This window comes from Anopheles darlingi, chromosome 2 (assembly GCF_943734745.1).
Source record: "Anopheles darlingi chromosome 2, idAnoDarlMG_H_01, whole genome shotgun sequence".
NCBI classification, from domain to species: Eukaryota; Metazoa; Arthropoda; class Insecta; order Diptera; family Culicidae; genus Anopheles; species Anopheles darlingi.
Genome location: NC_064874.1, coordinates 29389403 through 29404402, shown reverse-complemented (window position 1 = coordinate 29404402; position 15000 = coordinate 29389403). Strand labels below are relative to the sequence as shown.

The window sequence follows — 15000 nt, the reverse complement described above, 5'->3', positions numbered from 1 at the left end:
AAGACGCGAGATGAAGGGCGGAATGGAAAGCGAAAGTGGTCAACAGATGGTGACAGATTTTCCCGTTGATCGCGCATCTAATCGCTGCCGCCGATACGCAAATTGATTCCCTGGCCTTTGTTTTTTTGGTTTCTTTTTTTTGTTTTGCGACGCTTGGTGTGCGGTCGGTCGAAAGCCAACACCAGCGGCATCGGCACCGGGCATGTCGTTATGCTGTCGTTGTTTGTTGTCTTTAAGGCCGGCGGACTCGCTAAAAAGCCATCAAAAGCCGATGCCGATCTGCGATGACGGTGGCGACGGGGTGTCACCCTCCAGAAGGGAAAATGATGGATTACCGTTAGGAGTGGAACTGTAGTGTTGTGTTTTGCGGGAGACGCGAGCAACACATGCGGTCTGCGGTGGTTGTTGTTTGTTGCGGCTGATAAAATATGGAAATCTATCGTGAATCGAGATAAATGATGCCTTTTTTTTCGGTTGGTTTGTTGCGATCGCGCAAAGAGATCGATCGCAAATGGGTGGCACGGTGTGTGTGTGTGTCGACTTGACCCTCAATTCAGTGCCATCTTTAGCTAGACTGTACTGGATGTGAGTGCTTTGCTTGATTACAATCCAATTCAATCGACACCCTTTTAATCCAGAAGCAAACATAACATAAGAACTTAAAAGACAACAAAACGGAGAGAAAAATGTCGTATGAAAGTGTCTTCGGTCATTCTTTGAAAAGAAAACACAGACACAAAGCACACAAACAAGTGACCACCGACCGACCGGCCGACCGCCACTGGAAATGTGCGGAGCGAAATTTATGAGCTGTTTACAACCCTCGATACCGGCCAAGGGGCACTGATACCCGCAAAAAAAAGGACACAATCGCCGCACGCCACCAAACGGCCACCTATCTGCCTGCCGTCGAGGCGAATTGTCGTGCTCCAGGCTGTCGGGAGGGAGGCCAATAAAACTGGAGAAAAACAATGAGACCTCCCGAGGACAACAGGACAGGAAAAAAAGAGCGTCTTCGAAACTTCTGAAGACGAACAGGGAACCAAGAACCAAAGAAAAAAAAACCAAATCGTGAGGCGCACTACAGAGTGATTGAGGCGTTATGGAGTGGCCTTAGAGCACAACGAGTAGCCTGGCGCGGGGGTGCTTTATGGCTTTATTGCTGCTGCAATCGGTGAAAGCCCGATGATTGTCCGGTTTCGAAGACAGTCCACAACCTACCGGGTCAGTTCTACCTACCTACCGAGCCAGTAGATAGAGAGAGAGAATGAAGAGAGTGTCCTGGACGCTCGTCCTCGTTCCTTTTGTCTTCCGTAATTAGCCTCGATCCAAAACAAACCATAAAACGATAAACCGCCCCGCGGGGCCTCCGCGGTGGTGCTGCTGCTAATAGTTATTGCCCCTCTGGGTCCCTACCGGTGACCGGTATTGGTTGGTTGGTTGGTGACGCGAATGTTTGTCTCTCTCGCGTGACATTTCCACTTTTTTCGCCATGTTTTTTTGTTTGCATTTAATTGTTTTTTTTTTTTTGGTTCAGAGGTTTTATTTCGTGCTGGTATATGACACTCTCTCAATTGCCTTACCTCACACGATTTTAGGTATATATTTGGTTCTACTTCTTGTCCTGCGACTCATCATTAATGTGGAATGTAGTTCTGTTACCCACTGTCCATTTGCTGGCTACCTTTTTTGAACCGTTGAACCGTTGATGGTTGTATGGATGCTGTACCCTACTTCAGGCGGTGGTGGTGAGGCGTGGCCGAGTGGGTCACGATCGCAGTGGCGCGGTCGCTTTATGCCGCACGCACGGCCGACCAGGAAGGTGGGTGGATTGTTTATGCTACAAATAATTTATGTAAATGATCGCTGGACACTACTACTAGCTGTGTGTGTGTGGCTGTGTGCGTACGTGACCTGGCTAGAGGGTAACGCCTCTAAAGGCCGGCCGGTACGGTGCTCTTAAGGTACACAAAAAATCACCAAAGTTCCATTCGAAGTTCTGCGTCTTGCGCGAGTTACTCCGCGATTTCTACGAATGGAAGCGAAAGGTAGAACGCGGCAGGGAACGTTCGAGATTTTCGAGGGTCTCGAATTTTCACAAAATTCCGCAGCTCACGCGATGGGCACCTGCACACAGCGCACACTGCCCGCACTTTCCCACGCACGAAACGGTGCAGGAATCAATCAAATTTGGTCCAAAACATGTGCCTTGTGGTCGGAACTGAGCGGAAAGGAAAGGACATTGCTAGCCTTTAATCGGTCACTTCGGGGGTCTGTCTGCATGCGGATCGATCGAGAGACCCTCTTCCCAAGGATTGTGGTGATGGAATTGGATTTTCGCTTCCAGCGATCCTCAATCCAAAAATCCGAAAATCGTCCAGACGACGACGCTGGACGACAATGGGATAATTGTAGCTTGAAGAGGGACCTTTTTTTCTCTTTTCGGGGATTCAATCCAGGACTTAGCTTGAGTCCAGTGCGTCTGCGTCGTCGTCGTCCTTTTTTGGTCGTCCTTACATCCCGCTTTTTTTTCGGTAGCTAATCCACCGAGGGCAGTCCCATGTGTGGGTGTGTGTGGGTGTGCCCAGTGTATTGTGTTGGGCCGACGAATCGATTCAGCTCAACAAGTGATTGGGCAGCATGATTTATGTTCGACGTGCGGTCCCGATTGCCTTGCCACGTCTATGGAGTGGACTATCAGTTGGAATGAGATGCGACAAGGTCCCTCTTTTTTGTGGCAAAAAAAAACGATTAGAATGTTCTCTCTCTCTCTCACACACACACACACACAAACTAGCGCACAAATAGACGAGAAGATAATTCGCAATTTCAGAATCTGAATTCCTCGATCGACCCCCCGAGACCAAAGACCGAGTAGTCCGAGTAGCGATCGGTTTGACATTGGACCTTTTGTACAAAAAAAAAAAAAACAAACGGACTCACTGAACGAACGGTCCGGAAGATCCGGGAAGGGCATCGTCGTGTATCGTCGTTGGCCAATCGGGCACCGTTCCACACCGGGATGCACCAACTACACCGAGTACTGACCTCTTGCCGTGCTGCCATACTCCACAACATTGGCCACGGTGCTGCTGCTGCTGCTGTTGTCCACACGACGGCGCACGGGAAGAGGTTACTCACGATTTCTCTCCAACCCCCCGGCCCTTGGGCATAACATGGAACTCTACTGCCGCCGCCGTCCACGGCATGATGCAACGCACGCGCTCGATGCTAAAGTTCACTTCGCTGCACTGCACTCCACTGCACTGCACTGCACCGGGGGTCCATTTTCCTTCGATTCCGGACCGCGATTTGGTTTCGCGCGCAAGCGGCCTGGCCGCTCCGGCCGCTTGGTGTTTCGATTTGGTTTCCTTGGCTTTTCCAGTCGTTCCAGTTCCAGCAAAACGGCCTAATATGTAACCGTGTGCGCGCGAGCCGGCGCGAAAGTGTAACGTTAATACCTCCTCCTTTATGACGAGCACACGGGAGTTAATGTCGACAAACGAGCAATGCGGAATGCTTGCGCGGTTTGGGGCCCCCTGACCTGGTCCGAATTGGAAAACGTAACAAACTGTGAGCTCTTGAGGGGGCGCTGGTTGCATAAGCAAGGAAGCTGCGCTTGCTGGCTGCTCTTCGAAATGTCCAAATGTTTTGCGGAGGCTCCACATTTACGGTTGTTCCACGACTAATGCTGTGTTTTCTTCTCTCTCTCTCTCTTTTTCCACTTCTAGGTAAGACGAGTTTCGATGCTTCAGTCTGATCCAATGGAGCGTAAGTAGTAGTTAGTCGGTGCACAGTGTCCATTTCCGTTCCGCTTCTGTCTGTGAAGAAGGTTAGTCTTCCTTAAAAGGTTGAAATTCGCTCCGTCCAGTACAATCCGCCATTCGCACTTTAGGCTAATGTCTTCGTCCAGTATAAAAGGCACGATTTTCCCCAGAACATTCTTCACGTTTTCGTCAATATTTCCCTTGGTTTGCATTCGGTTTCGACTATCATTTCCACGCATTCCACTCCTGCTTTCATCGCTTCGCTGTTTGTGATTCAACTCTTCCACTCTGCGCCATCTCGAGATGTCAACCAACAGGACACACAGCAGCAGCTGCTGCTGTCCACGTTGCAGTCGTCCCATTTCCCATCAAAGGACTCCCCGGTCAGCAGCTGGAAGACAAAAAATCGTCCCGTAGTCCCAAAAAAATGCAACATTTTCCACCTTTTCTCACGCTCGCCGATCAAGCATCTTCGCATAAATCGCCGCAGCCGCAGGACGACGACGACGACGACGATATCTCTAGGACAAGACACACGGATTGGCATTGACATCGCATCGCATCGACGACAACTCTGCAAAAAAAGGCGAGATGCGCACCCCTGATCGCTTGCCAGGATCCGTGAGAGAGTTTGATGGACAACCCAACCCAACGGGAATGTATTCGCCGACCGAACGCATCGCCTCGTCTCGGCTATCTGCTTCGCGATCAGCCTCGTCCTGAGGCTAACCTTCTTCCTTTTTATTAATCATCATCGACAAAAGCAAATTGAGACTCGGAGTCCGAACCCATATCCTTACCACCATCACCACCACCACCACGATCATCATCGTCATCATCAGGATCAGTGGCGAAGAATGGCAATAAGGGGCTTAAGGCGCGGTGAAAATGGACCTCCGAAGAAATCCCGAAATCCTATCCCCTGCTGCCCATCGATGATGACGGTGGTGATTGCTGCATGTCCTTTCCTTCGATCCCCTCGCAGAGCCTCACAGAGATGCAGAGAGGTCCTTACGCACACACGCATTTAATCTCATGGCGAAAATAGAAGGTCCCTGGTGGACTGCGGAGAAGAAAGTGTAGTAGTAGTCGTCGCTGCAGTCCGCCAATTTTTTCCCCTCGATGCTTTTGTCCTCACCGGTTGGAACACTGAGGCCACCGGGATCTTTAAGGGGGTCCCAGACGAACGTCGAAGGATAAAAAAAACCGGATTCTGCTGAGGGGCGCATAAATTGTTTTTTAAAACATCCGAACGGGACCGCGGCACCGGTGTGATCCGGTGTGCGACCATGGCGCACGGTTGTTTGCGCTGCTACCCTCCCCTTGGCTAGGGGTCGCTTTTCTACCCCTGAGCTCAGCGAGTTCCGTTTTGGAAGACTTGGTCTTGGGCTTGGCAGATCCTTGGAATGTCGGATAAAAAAGCAAATCCAGCTATCCTAGCGAGAGGCGCCGTCACCGGCAGGACAACAGATAAATCACCAGCAACTCAAACAGCACACATACGCGCGCACATATTCTAATATCGATATGGCCACGGCCACGGCGAGGAAAAGGAAAAGAAGAAAGGAAAGAAAAAAACCATCGAGATTCTGGTCGCGCTCTAGGAGTATCAGTAAAAAAAAATGTGCTGAGGGAATCGCGTCGCGTCCTGACGCTTCTGACGTGGGGTACCGATCCGTGTAACGGTATTTCTCGATTCCCTGCTTCTAGTTTTTTTTTTTTGGTTGCTGCTTCTCCGTCATCTCTCTTTTTTCATCTCTTTCGTCTTGGACCGCGAGAGAGAAAAAAGAAGAAGGAGAAAAAAACGGTGAACCCGCGGTCGAAATCCGCTGATGAAGACGGGCATCTCGAAGCGTTTTTTTATTATTTTCTTTTCCTCTCTTTCGTATCCCTGGCATGTGTGTCCTGCGGGGTCCTGGTCCTCCTGGTTCTGGTGTGTTTTCTAATTTTCCGTTGTTTATCGCGCCGTTACCGATGGCCCAAACCCAGGGCCAGGCCAAGGCTTTTGTTATTAATATAAATCAAAGATATAATTAAGCATTCATTCACCGTGATTCCTGGGCCCACGAGGGCTGGACGTCGGAAAAGAAAGGACGCCAGAAAGGACGGAAGCGCACGGTGGTTGTGGTGAATTTGATCCGTGGTTCCTCTCTCTCTGTCTCTCTATTTCTCTGGTGGCCATCAAGCGAGGGCCCGTTAGCTTTGTGTGGATCTTGAGACGATTTTTTTACTATTTAGCTTCCGTGCCTTATCCTGTGTGTTGTGTGTCTTATAGGATGTGCTGCGCGAGGATATGGTTTTTTTGTATTCTCGTGTGGATCACACTTTTTGTGCGTGGCCACAACACACACACCGGGAAAAAAAGGAAATCTAGAGCAGTTCCAGGACGTAAAAAGCCAGATTTCCTTCTCGAAAAAAAACGAAGCACCACAAACACCACAATCAATCTCGAGCTATCGCGGTGGCACGCATTGTTGCACGAGTTCCGAGTGCAACACGCGATAAGGATGCACTTTGGTGGTTAGGCCTTTTCTCTCTCCCTCTCTCTCTCTCTCTCTGTATTTTGGCCTCTGAGGTACTAATTTTGAATATTGAAGCTTCGAGTGCCGAACGGAAAGGAAATGCATTAGAATGCGGAGCGGATGAGACACCGCCTTCCATCCGGTCGCTTCTTCCTGGCGGCATTTGTGGACTGAAGCGCTAAAAGGATAAAGCAGCCTGCTGGAGGCCTGGAGTACCGGAGTGGAGGTGAACCTCCTGGACCGGATATAAGCACCGGAATGAGAGCAGAGATCCTTCGATTGCACATCGTCATCGTCGATCAATGATGGTTCGCGAGAAGGAAATGAATTTCTTTAAAGGATGTGCCCGGCCCACCACCACCTTGAACGTTGTCAATTCTCAGGACCAAAGGACGAAATAGGGATGGTCTGCTGGTGTATGGGAACGCCCGGGAACCGGAGAGGGAATTGGATATTGAAGGTCCAGCGTCTCTCGTCGATGTTCGCTGTCATTCGATGCACTTGGCGACGGCACTTGAGCTCTTGAGCGCTCCCGGACGCAGCACTGCTGCTGCTGTTGGTCTGCTGCTATCTGAGACGCCTCGTGTTGAGGACCTCTCGGAGCAATTCCCTTACTCCCACCACTTGGCTTGTAACCAGATTCGTTTCCCCCCGAGGGGTTCTGTGTCTCGGTCAACACGGTCATAACCACCAATATAGGACCACGACAGGCGTGGACATTGTGTTCGATCGAATTCTGGTGACAAGTGTGTGGACAACGCAGCGTAGCTTCGAATGCATTCCGTCCTCCGGTTTTTGCTTTGGAATCACCGAGATAAGGATCTCGATGACCAATCATCGGAGTGCTATACTACCACACACATGGCCACACACACACACACACGCAGATACGTGGACATACGTGGTGGTGATAGATGATTTCGTGATAAGATAAAGCCGAGCAGCAGCAACCCGATCCGAACATCCTCCTCCCGTGTCGTCCTTTTAGACCAACCGGGACCTACACTGAATAGGTGATGTTCTCGCCAGGACTCGCCAGGACTCGCTTACCCCTCACAAGAAGTCCTGCTTTTTGTCCCGGAATGGGGGCTCGCTCTCTCACCGACCGACTATCTCTCTCTCTCTCTCTCTCTCTCTCTCTCTCTCCCTGCGCGTTCACCCAGAGCCAAAAGGATAATGCTTTTTGCACTCACATCCTCACCACTCACCAAAGGAGCGCAAGACAGAGTGAGAGAGAGCGAGCGAGAGCGAGAGTGAAAGAGAGCGCACGCCTACTGTGTGTGTATGTGAGTTCTGTGAGGGGAGAAACAGTACAAAAAAAATAAACGACGACCCCTCGAATCACGCTCACTCACACAGACGTGGTCCTTTTTTTTTCTTGTCCGTTTTCGTCCGCCGGGTCCGCACGTCCATTCCAACCCTCGGCCGTCGTCCGTCTCGGCCAACAACGAATCCTGCAGCCGGGTGCGAGAGAGAGAGCAAAAGAGAGAGAGCGAGAGCGTGTGTGAGGGGTGCGCAGACGACCGTGGCAGGGAGCTAGGGTTTTGGGTGTCAAGAGAGCCAGAGCCATACACCGGAACGTCGTCGACGCGAACGGACGTGCGTCCAGTGACCAGTACACAAAAGCACTAGCACCAGCAGCATCGTAGTAGCCACACGAAGATACCAGACTCACCAGAAGCAGCAGCAGCAGCAGTTGTAGTAGCCATTGAGGTCCGAGTACGAGTGGTGTGTGTGTGTGTGTCCGGCTGCTTCCCATCGATTGCGGTCAACAACAACAACGGCCAACCGCCCACCACCACTTGCTATCAGCTCATCAGCGTCGTGCTCCTCGAGGACAGTTACGAACAGGATCGAAGCAACCTCCTCCTGCGCCTCCTCCTCCTCCTCGGTACGTCAGGATCTACTACGCCTCTTCCGCTACTACGATGACGATGCTGATTGCGTTGAAGCGCGCCAAAAGTGCCTCTCGGCGGTGACAGTGAATTCACAGTGTGTGTGTTCAGGTGTTTAGGGGTGCTCCAGCTTCATGCGGCCATCACCTACTGCCCCCATCACACGGCAAATGGCCACACCATTGCCGTTGACAGCAACCGTTTTACTGTTTTAGTTTCTGTGTGTGTGTTTGTGTGCTATTGTTTTATTGGTGAAAAGAAAGCTAAAACCAAAACCTCAGTGTGCGCGCGACTGTGCACTCTGTTGTGTCGAAGTAGTGGCCCCTAGTGCCGATCTAGTATTCATTGTGGTGGTTACCGTAGTGTATTAGAGCAAGTGAATGGTCGACAGCCGACGACCGCCTAACCTCAAAACAGAAAACGTCGTGCTCCAGTGTACACGTGGACACGAAAAGAGCTGAAGAAAGTGATACTAAGTGGTTCGAAACCGTCCGGAAGACCCCCGGACAATAGCAGCATCGTCAGCATCAGCAGCAGCAGCATGTTGTCCACCAGCGAAGATGCCGGGTTCTACTCGCACAACCGTGATCGTGAGTTTGCTCTGTCTCTGTTCTCTGTTTGAAGCGCGGTGGTTGGTGGTTCGGACGGAACGGTCACCAGGGTGCGGAGGTCAGGTCGTCACATAAGGAACCGGTCGTCGTTGTCGTCGGAAGGAACCCTTTAATTTGCAACAGTACACCACCCCCCTTTCTGCACCCTGTGCTTGTGTGTGTGTGTATCCCGCTGTGTGCCGCAGCTCATGAATGCCTTTTTCCGAGCCGACTTCCGGTCGCTAGGCGGAGTTGGGCTAGGTGCCAGTGGCCTACAATTAAGGGTGTTCGCTCGCTCGCTCGCGCCTTTTTTTTCTGTACGCCTAACGGACTCCTAACGGTCTTCTCGAGGACTCGAGAACGTCGAGAAGTTCCTTCGATTCGAATCCAATGTGTCCCCTTCGAGTGCGTCCGCGCCTTCCAGAGAAGCGTGATAAGCACGTCTGGTGGTGTTTCGGGCGTGGGTGTATCGGGTTATCGATCGATCGAAGCGCTGGTTCGATACGTACGTAACGGACCAGCTGCAACGACCAGCCAGCCCTTTTTCAGCCGTTCAGCCTGGGGGTTGTGCATATGTTTGCTTTGACCACGCGGTAACACGCATTCAACTTTTTGTCACCGAGAGCTTCGAACTTCGAATCGAAGTAAGCTCCTTTAAAGTGGCTGCTGGATTAAGGGGTCCCTGCAGTGGTCAAAAGGGCTTCATTATGATGTCTGTTTGGGCCTGCAGGTTCTTTGGTCGCCGCTTCGGTGAATATGAGGTGCTAATGAAGACGAGAACCGGACCTTCGATGGAATGGACGAGGAATTGTGGAGGGGTCCAGGGAGGAGAACGAACGATATGGGCAAACAGAGGGGCCGTCGTCGAGTGAGCAACAATGTGCCGACCGTTAGGCCGATTGTTGAATATGTGTGTGTGTGTGTGATGGCCTATGCCGCCCCGGAAGTTCCAACTCGTCTCGGCGGTGATGGAGACCGGTGGATGAGGCGGAACGAGTGCGATAAGCGTCCGCGAGTCCGCGACCACCCTCGCACAACGGGCACGAGGGTTGGCGGGCGCTGGTATGGATACCACCGCGTTCAATCCACCTCCGCACTCCACAAACAAAACACACACCGTAGCGTGGCGTGGAACTGATAAGCGAGAACCGCGCTCTCTGGGGTGTAGCGAGCACCACGCACGCCGCGAAGGTAAACTTTCTGGCGGCGGTGGCGGTCCTCTCTTTCTCTTTTTCTCGCTTTGTCTCTTCGTCGATCGCGCGTGGTCCACCCCCGTATCGGTTGGTCTCCCTTGGGCTGCAGCAGCAGCAGTCGCAGCAGGTTTGTGGCCGAGGTGCAAATGTTTGCCTTTCACCTTGGCGCTTGATAAGGGACCGCCGCGCCGGTCGTCGTGCGTCGTGGCGTGGCGTCGCGGCGTGGCGGATGCAACCACGCGTCACCACGCACGCAACCATAGGGGTGGGTGGCATCGGTCTGTGCGTTGCGGATCCCCACGCACTGATAAGAGGTGCGCGGCGGCGGCGGCGGCTATATGGGTTAGTGCACGACCCTCTCCCGGCCTCCTCCCGGGGGTCCAAAGGCACCCGTTGACCCGCAACACTGCAATGACCGCGACGCGACGCGACCACCATGCGAGGGTGGTTCGCGACTTCCCGCCAGTTCGCGATAGCGCGCAACGAAGAACCGAAGGTTGGCCACCTCATAGAGGAGGAGATGTCCCCATTCGGTTTGTTGTTCCGATTCGCTTCGGTTGTGGCCAACGGTGGAACACAACCTCGCAAATGCAAATGGAATGGAATGACGGCTACAGCCTGCATTGTACGGAGCTGCTTATCATCAACCCACAACACCACCTTCCATCATGCAGGACGGACCGACCTTTTTTTCGGACGGAAACAATCGACCAAAAGCCCCGGGACGGAACGTAGACGATGCGCGTTTTTCTTCTAGCCCGCAACGCCCTAGAGGCCATCCTCGAGCGCCGTCCAGCGCGCGGGCTCTGTTCCCGGTCAATATTTGCAGAATGATTAGTCTGGCACATTTTTATGGCCGATGATGATGAGGAGACGGATGGACCTTCCTCCACACTGACCACACGTCCAAAGAGATCCGGCTTTCGGCTCCGGCGGATGAATCGGCTTTCGGGCGGTTGTCGGTTGGAGCAGCCGCCCGTTTGAGTCGCTGTTTGCTCAAGTGCTTCACTTTGGCTCGGCCAGGGCTTACTCATCGCTTGTAGCGTGTCGGATCGTTGGATTGTGTTTATAGACAAGCACGAGAACTAGCTTAAACCAGCCCGGAGACCTCTCTGAGTAAATACAACAACGAATCCCAAACCAGGGGATTTTGTGGGAGTCCAGTGTTGGACCTAACCTGGCCTGGATTCAAATGCACACCGTCCCCAGTCACATCTGCTGCTAGTACGTCACTTTAACTGGTCTTTATCTGGTCTCTGCGCTGCTGTAACTTCTCCCACAATCAGTCCACATGGCATGACCTCCGCGCCTTAATAAGGAATGCCCCAAAGGCACGTCGTCGTCCTCCCGAAACAACGTTGGTGACATCGAATCGATAATTTGACATTTCCGTCCGCGTTCCCGGGAGCACCCCAAATTGGACGTGTATTGGCGGCACGGCCAGCCCCCGTTCGTTCCCCCTTCCCCGTGCAATATCCCTATAATCATCGACAATCGCCGGCGGCGATTCACTTGATGCCAGTGGCTTCCAGTCGCCTGGTCCTCCGGTCCTCTATGTCTATGTCCGGATTTCGGGCCGATGGTTCGGGACCAGTAGTAACACGCATCGGGGATCATTTACAACTTCCTAATCGAATTTGCGGGCGCACACACACACACAACACACGCCACGCGTACTGTTTGACGGAAAGAAAAGGGAGAGACTGAGAGAGAGAGAAAGCGGAGGTCCGACTTACTGAACCGAATCTGGATTCTGCTACGGCGGTCAATCAACATTGGTTATGAATAAATAACTGGAAAACAGTTCTTTGTCTTCCTGGACGGCATGGGCAGTATCTTGTACCGAAGGTCACCGCCTCCGTGTTATCCTGACGAGCCGGAGGAGGGAGTGTCTTTATTGTTTCGATTTTCCGTCAAACGAATACCTCGCTTCCTCCCCGTCCAAATTCCAAGGGCCAATAATTTATGCATCGAAAGTCAATCAAATAGTTTGGCGTCTAGCACGCCATCGCCAGGCAATGGCGGCTGCGGCTCAAACTCCAGGGAACCAAGGAACTAATAAGGGAACTGTTCCGGATTGTTGTGTTCTTGCTTTGTCTTGGAGTCATTCCGGGAGGCAATTACGTCGTCGTACGGAGATAGTTATCAGCTAATTTAGCAGCAGCAGAAGTAGCAGCAGCAATAGCAGGAGAAGAAGTAGCTTACGACTTACGCCGCCAAGGAGCATTCAATCGACTTGTGACCAGAATTCGATTTGTGGTTTTATGACGATTCGCATTCCCGAATTCCGTAGTAAGCATTTTTCCTGCTGACGGTGCTGATACTACGCGCTTGATGCCACGCGCGCGCTCACTCGCGTGTGTCTGTGTGTATTTTCGTCCTTCTCCGAAAGGACATAACATAATTCATCATCCGCGGCATCTTCGCGCTTTCCGTCGAAACACGTCGTTCCGGAAGATTTCATCGCGCGCCGCTTTCTGATGCCAACTTCGTTCCCCCTTTCTTTCGGTTTGGCCACTGTGTGTGTTGCGTCTTTGTCGTCGCGCTTTTGGATGCTGCGTGGATGTCCTTCTGCGTGTCTTTTGAAGGACATCCCGGGAAGGTCCCGCGGTCACAGGAAGCTGACCCCTTTCCGTGTGTTAGGGTGCGTCGAGTTCGGTCGAGTAATGATTGCGTTTCGAAACGGACCCATCGGCCCAAAGGGGAAGGGTTTCCTTGTGTGTCCTTCGCGACCTCCCGAGGAGGACAAATTAATTTTGCGAAATACACAAGTGTCCAGGGCAGGAACAGTAATATACCGATTCTACTGCTCGTTGTTTGTCGTTGTCGTCGACGACGTTCTCGAAGAGGTCAAACGCACGGAGGGTATAAAGGTCCGTAAAGGTTTTCGGTGGTCGCGACTTCAAATGGAATTCACCGACAGAAACTCTCGACGCACACGACGCACACGACGTTCCTGCGAGGCCACTTAAGAAATATCAAGAAAAACCGCATAAGATGCAAATTTTGCTCGCTGGCTGGCTCAAGAGTTGGAGTCGTCGACACACGGGGATCAAACGCCAAGTAGCCGCGAATGGGCTTCGAATTCGATGCCAGTTCCGATTCCAGCCACTCTCTCTCACTCTCGAATTGGCCACAGCTGCATTCCCGGTACACTCGACGACACTCGATACATGCAGTTGCAGGCTGCAGTGCAGTTGGCCTCGAGTGGCAGTTGTATAGGGACCACGACCGCGACGGTGTGCTACCGGCGGTAGGTTTGTTCCACATTTTCGGGATATCCTCCCACATCCAAGTGTGGAATAGTGAAAGAAGAGCAAACGGAACTGCAATGGCGGTCGCCATTGTACGAAACAGGGGGGGTCGTTGACAATGATTGACCGATGTTTGATGAACGCGTGAGGGCAATCTCTAATCTGGCGTTCCGTGTCAGTTCCGTGCCTCTGGACCATATTCCGCCTGTCAAACGGTGAGCTTTTGATGGAGTAAAACCCATCGGAGTCCTCTCTGGGACAGCTGGAACCCATATCGTCGTGACATGTCCACATGAAATGCATTCTCATATGCAAGAGACAGGAGACAGACAGATGCATATGTTGTGCCACGAGTGGCTCTCTCTCTCCCACACTAGAAGAAGAGAGTGTGGAGAGCGCGAGCGCACCTTTTATGGAAAGGACCGGTTCGCCTGCTGGTGAGTTGCGACTCCTCATTGGTCAACACGGTCACCACGTGCGTGTGGATACGACGACGACGACGACGACGACGACGACGACGAGCGGATGAGATAGAGCCCAAAACCCCTTCTTCGTTGGCCAGTGCCGTGCCCATTGGTCAGCATGCGTCGTCGTCGTGCATGACAGCGTCCCGAACCACCAGGGGAGAGAAGGAGTCGAAGAAGAAGAACCGGTCATCATGCTGACCGAAGTGGACGCCCATTTTTCTCTCGACCGCTTTAACGCTCTCTGTACCTCTCTCTCTCTCTCTCTCTCTCCGCCGTGGTTTTGGTCTTTCTTTTGGATTCGATGCGTAACATAACTGCACGAATGTGCATTCTGCTCGAAAATATCGATTCCGATGCGTTTTTGACCATTCGCCTCCATTCCGGGCAGGGCTGACCAATGTCCGCAGTTCTCCCCCTCGGGTTCAAGGCAATAGAGGAATCGAGAGGACAAATTGCGCCTTATGGGTTTCCCTCTTTTTATGCGCCCAAAACCGAAGAAATCAGATCGAGGGAGAGAAGAGTGTTATCGATGGCATCACTCCTCCTCGTCGATGATCCTTGAATTTGGTGTCTGGTCACCGACCACTACTGGTGCTGCTGGTGGTGGTGTTACTGCGTCAACCAAACACTCAATAAGGGTAATTAAATAAGCCTGATTTACGGTCGGTGCCCCTGTTGGCTGTCGTCGTGGCCACATCGAACCGTAAGAGGAAATGGCACAACACAGCAGGTGGGAGGGTGGGAGCGATGGGTGTTAATCCTTGGGGTGGTGTGGCGTCGACCACTAGACGACTGATGATGTCCTGCAACAAGGGGATTACATCACCACCACCACCACCATTATCATCATCACACTATTCCTCTTCGCTTGACTCTCGGAAGCAAGTCACAGACCGGATTAGGACCGGCGCCCAGCCCTGCTTTGTCCAGTATTCTCTGTCTGTCTCTTCCTCTCTAGTAGTTGGTAGTTTTATTAATTTAATGACGTAATGGGTGCAAGGTATCGCCGCGGGGGAATTAGTGGCAGGCTCTGGACTTTCCGTCTCCTGTTTGTCCGTCAATTTGTTCGCCTTCCGGCGCTGCGAACGGGTCGACAACGTCCGCCAATCGATTGTGTTTGCCATTTGGCTTATCGGACCACACACACAGACACACGCACGCATGCACGTACGCACGAATGCCACGGAACATGTCGTCTTCTGTTCTGTTCTGTTCGGATCGTATCGGATTGGAACCATTAGTCATCGGAGGAGAGGAGCATTGGGCAATCGCGGTGTGCGCGCGCTCTCTCTGGTGGCCTGTAACCATTATT

At 52.3% G+C, this 15000-nt stretch overlaps 1 protein-coding gene across 2 annotated transcripts in view; it reads left to right on the top strand.

Moving 5' to 3' along the window:
• The window catches only part of LOC125959703 (B-cell lymphoma/leukemia 11B), a 69317-nt gene that overhangs the window by 31723 nt on the left and 22594 nt on the right, over positions 1 to 15000 (top strand). The window contains exon 1 of one of the 2 annotated variants that reach the window (XM_049692587.1): positions 8726 to 8774. The exons of the other annotated variant lie outside the window; for it this stretch is intronic. Within the exon in view, the coding sequence (XP_049548544.1) occupies positions 8726 to 8774 (49 nt within the window). Of the gene's footprint in view, positions 1 to 8725; positions 8775 to 15000 lie in introns of those variants that run through there. 2 annotated transcript variants of the gene reach the window in all.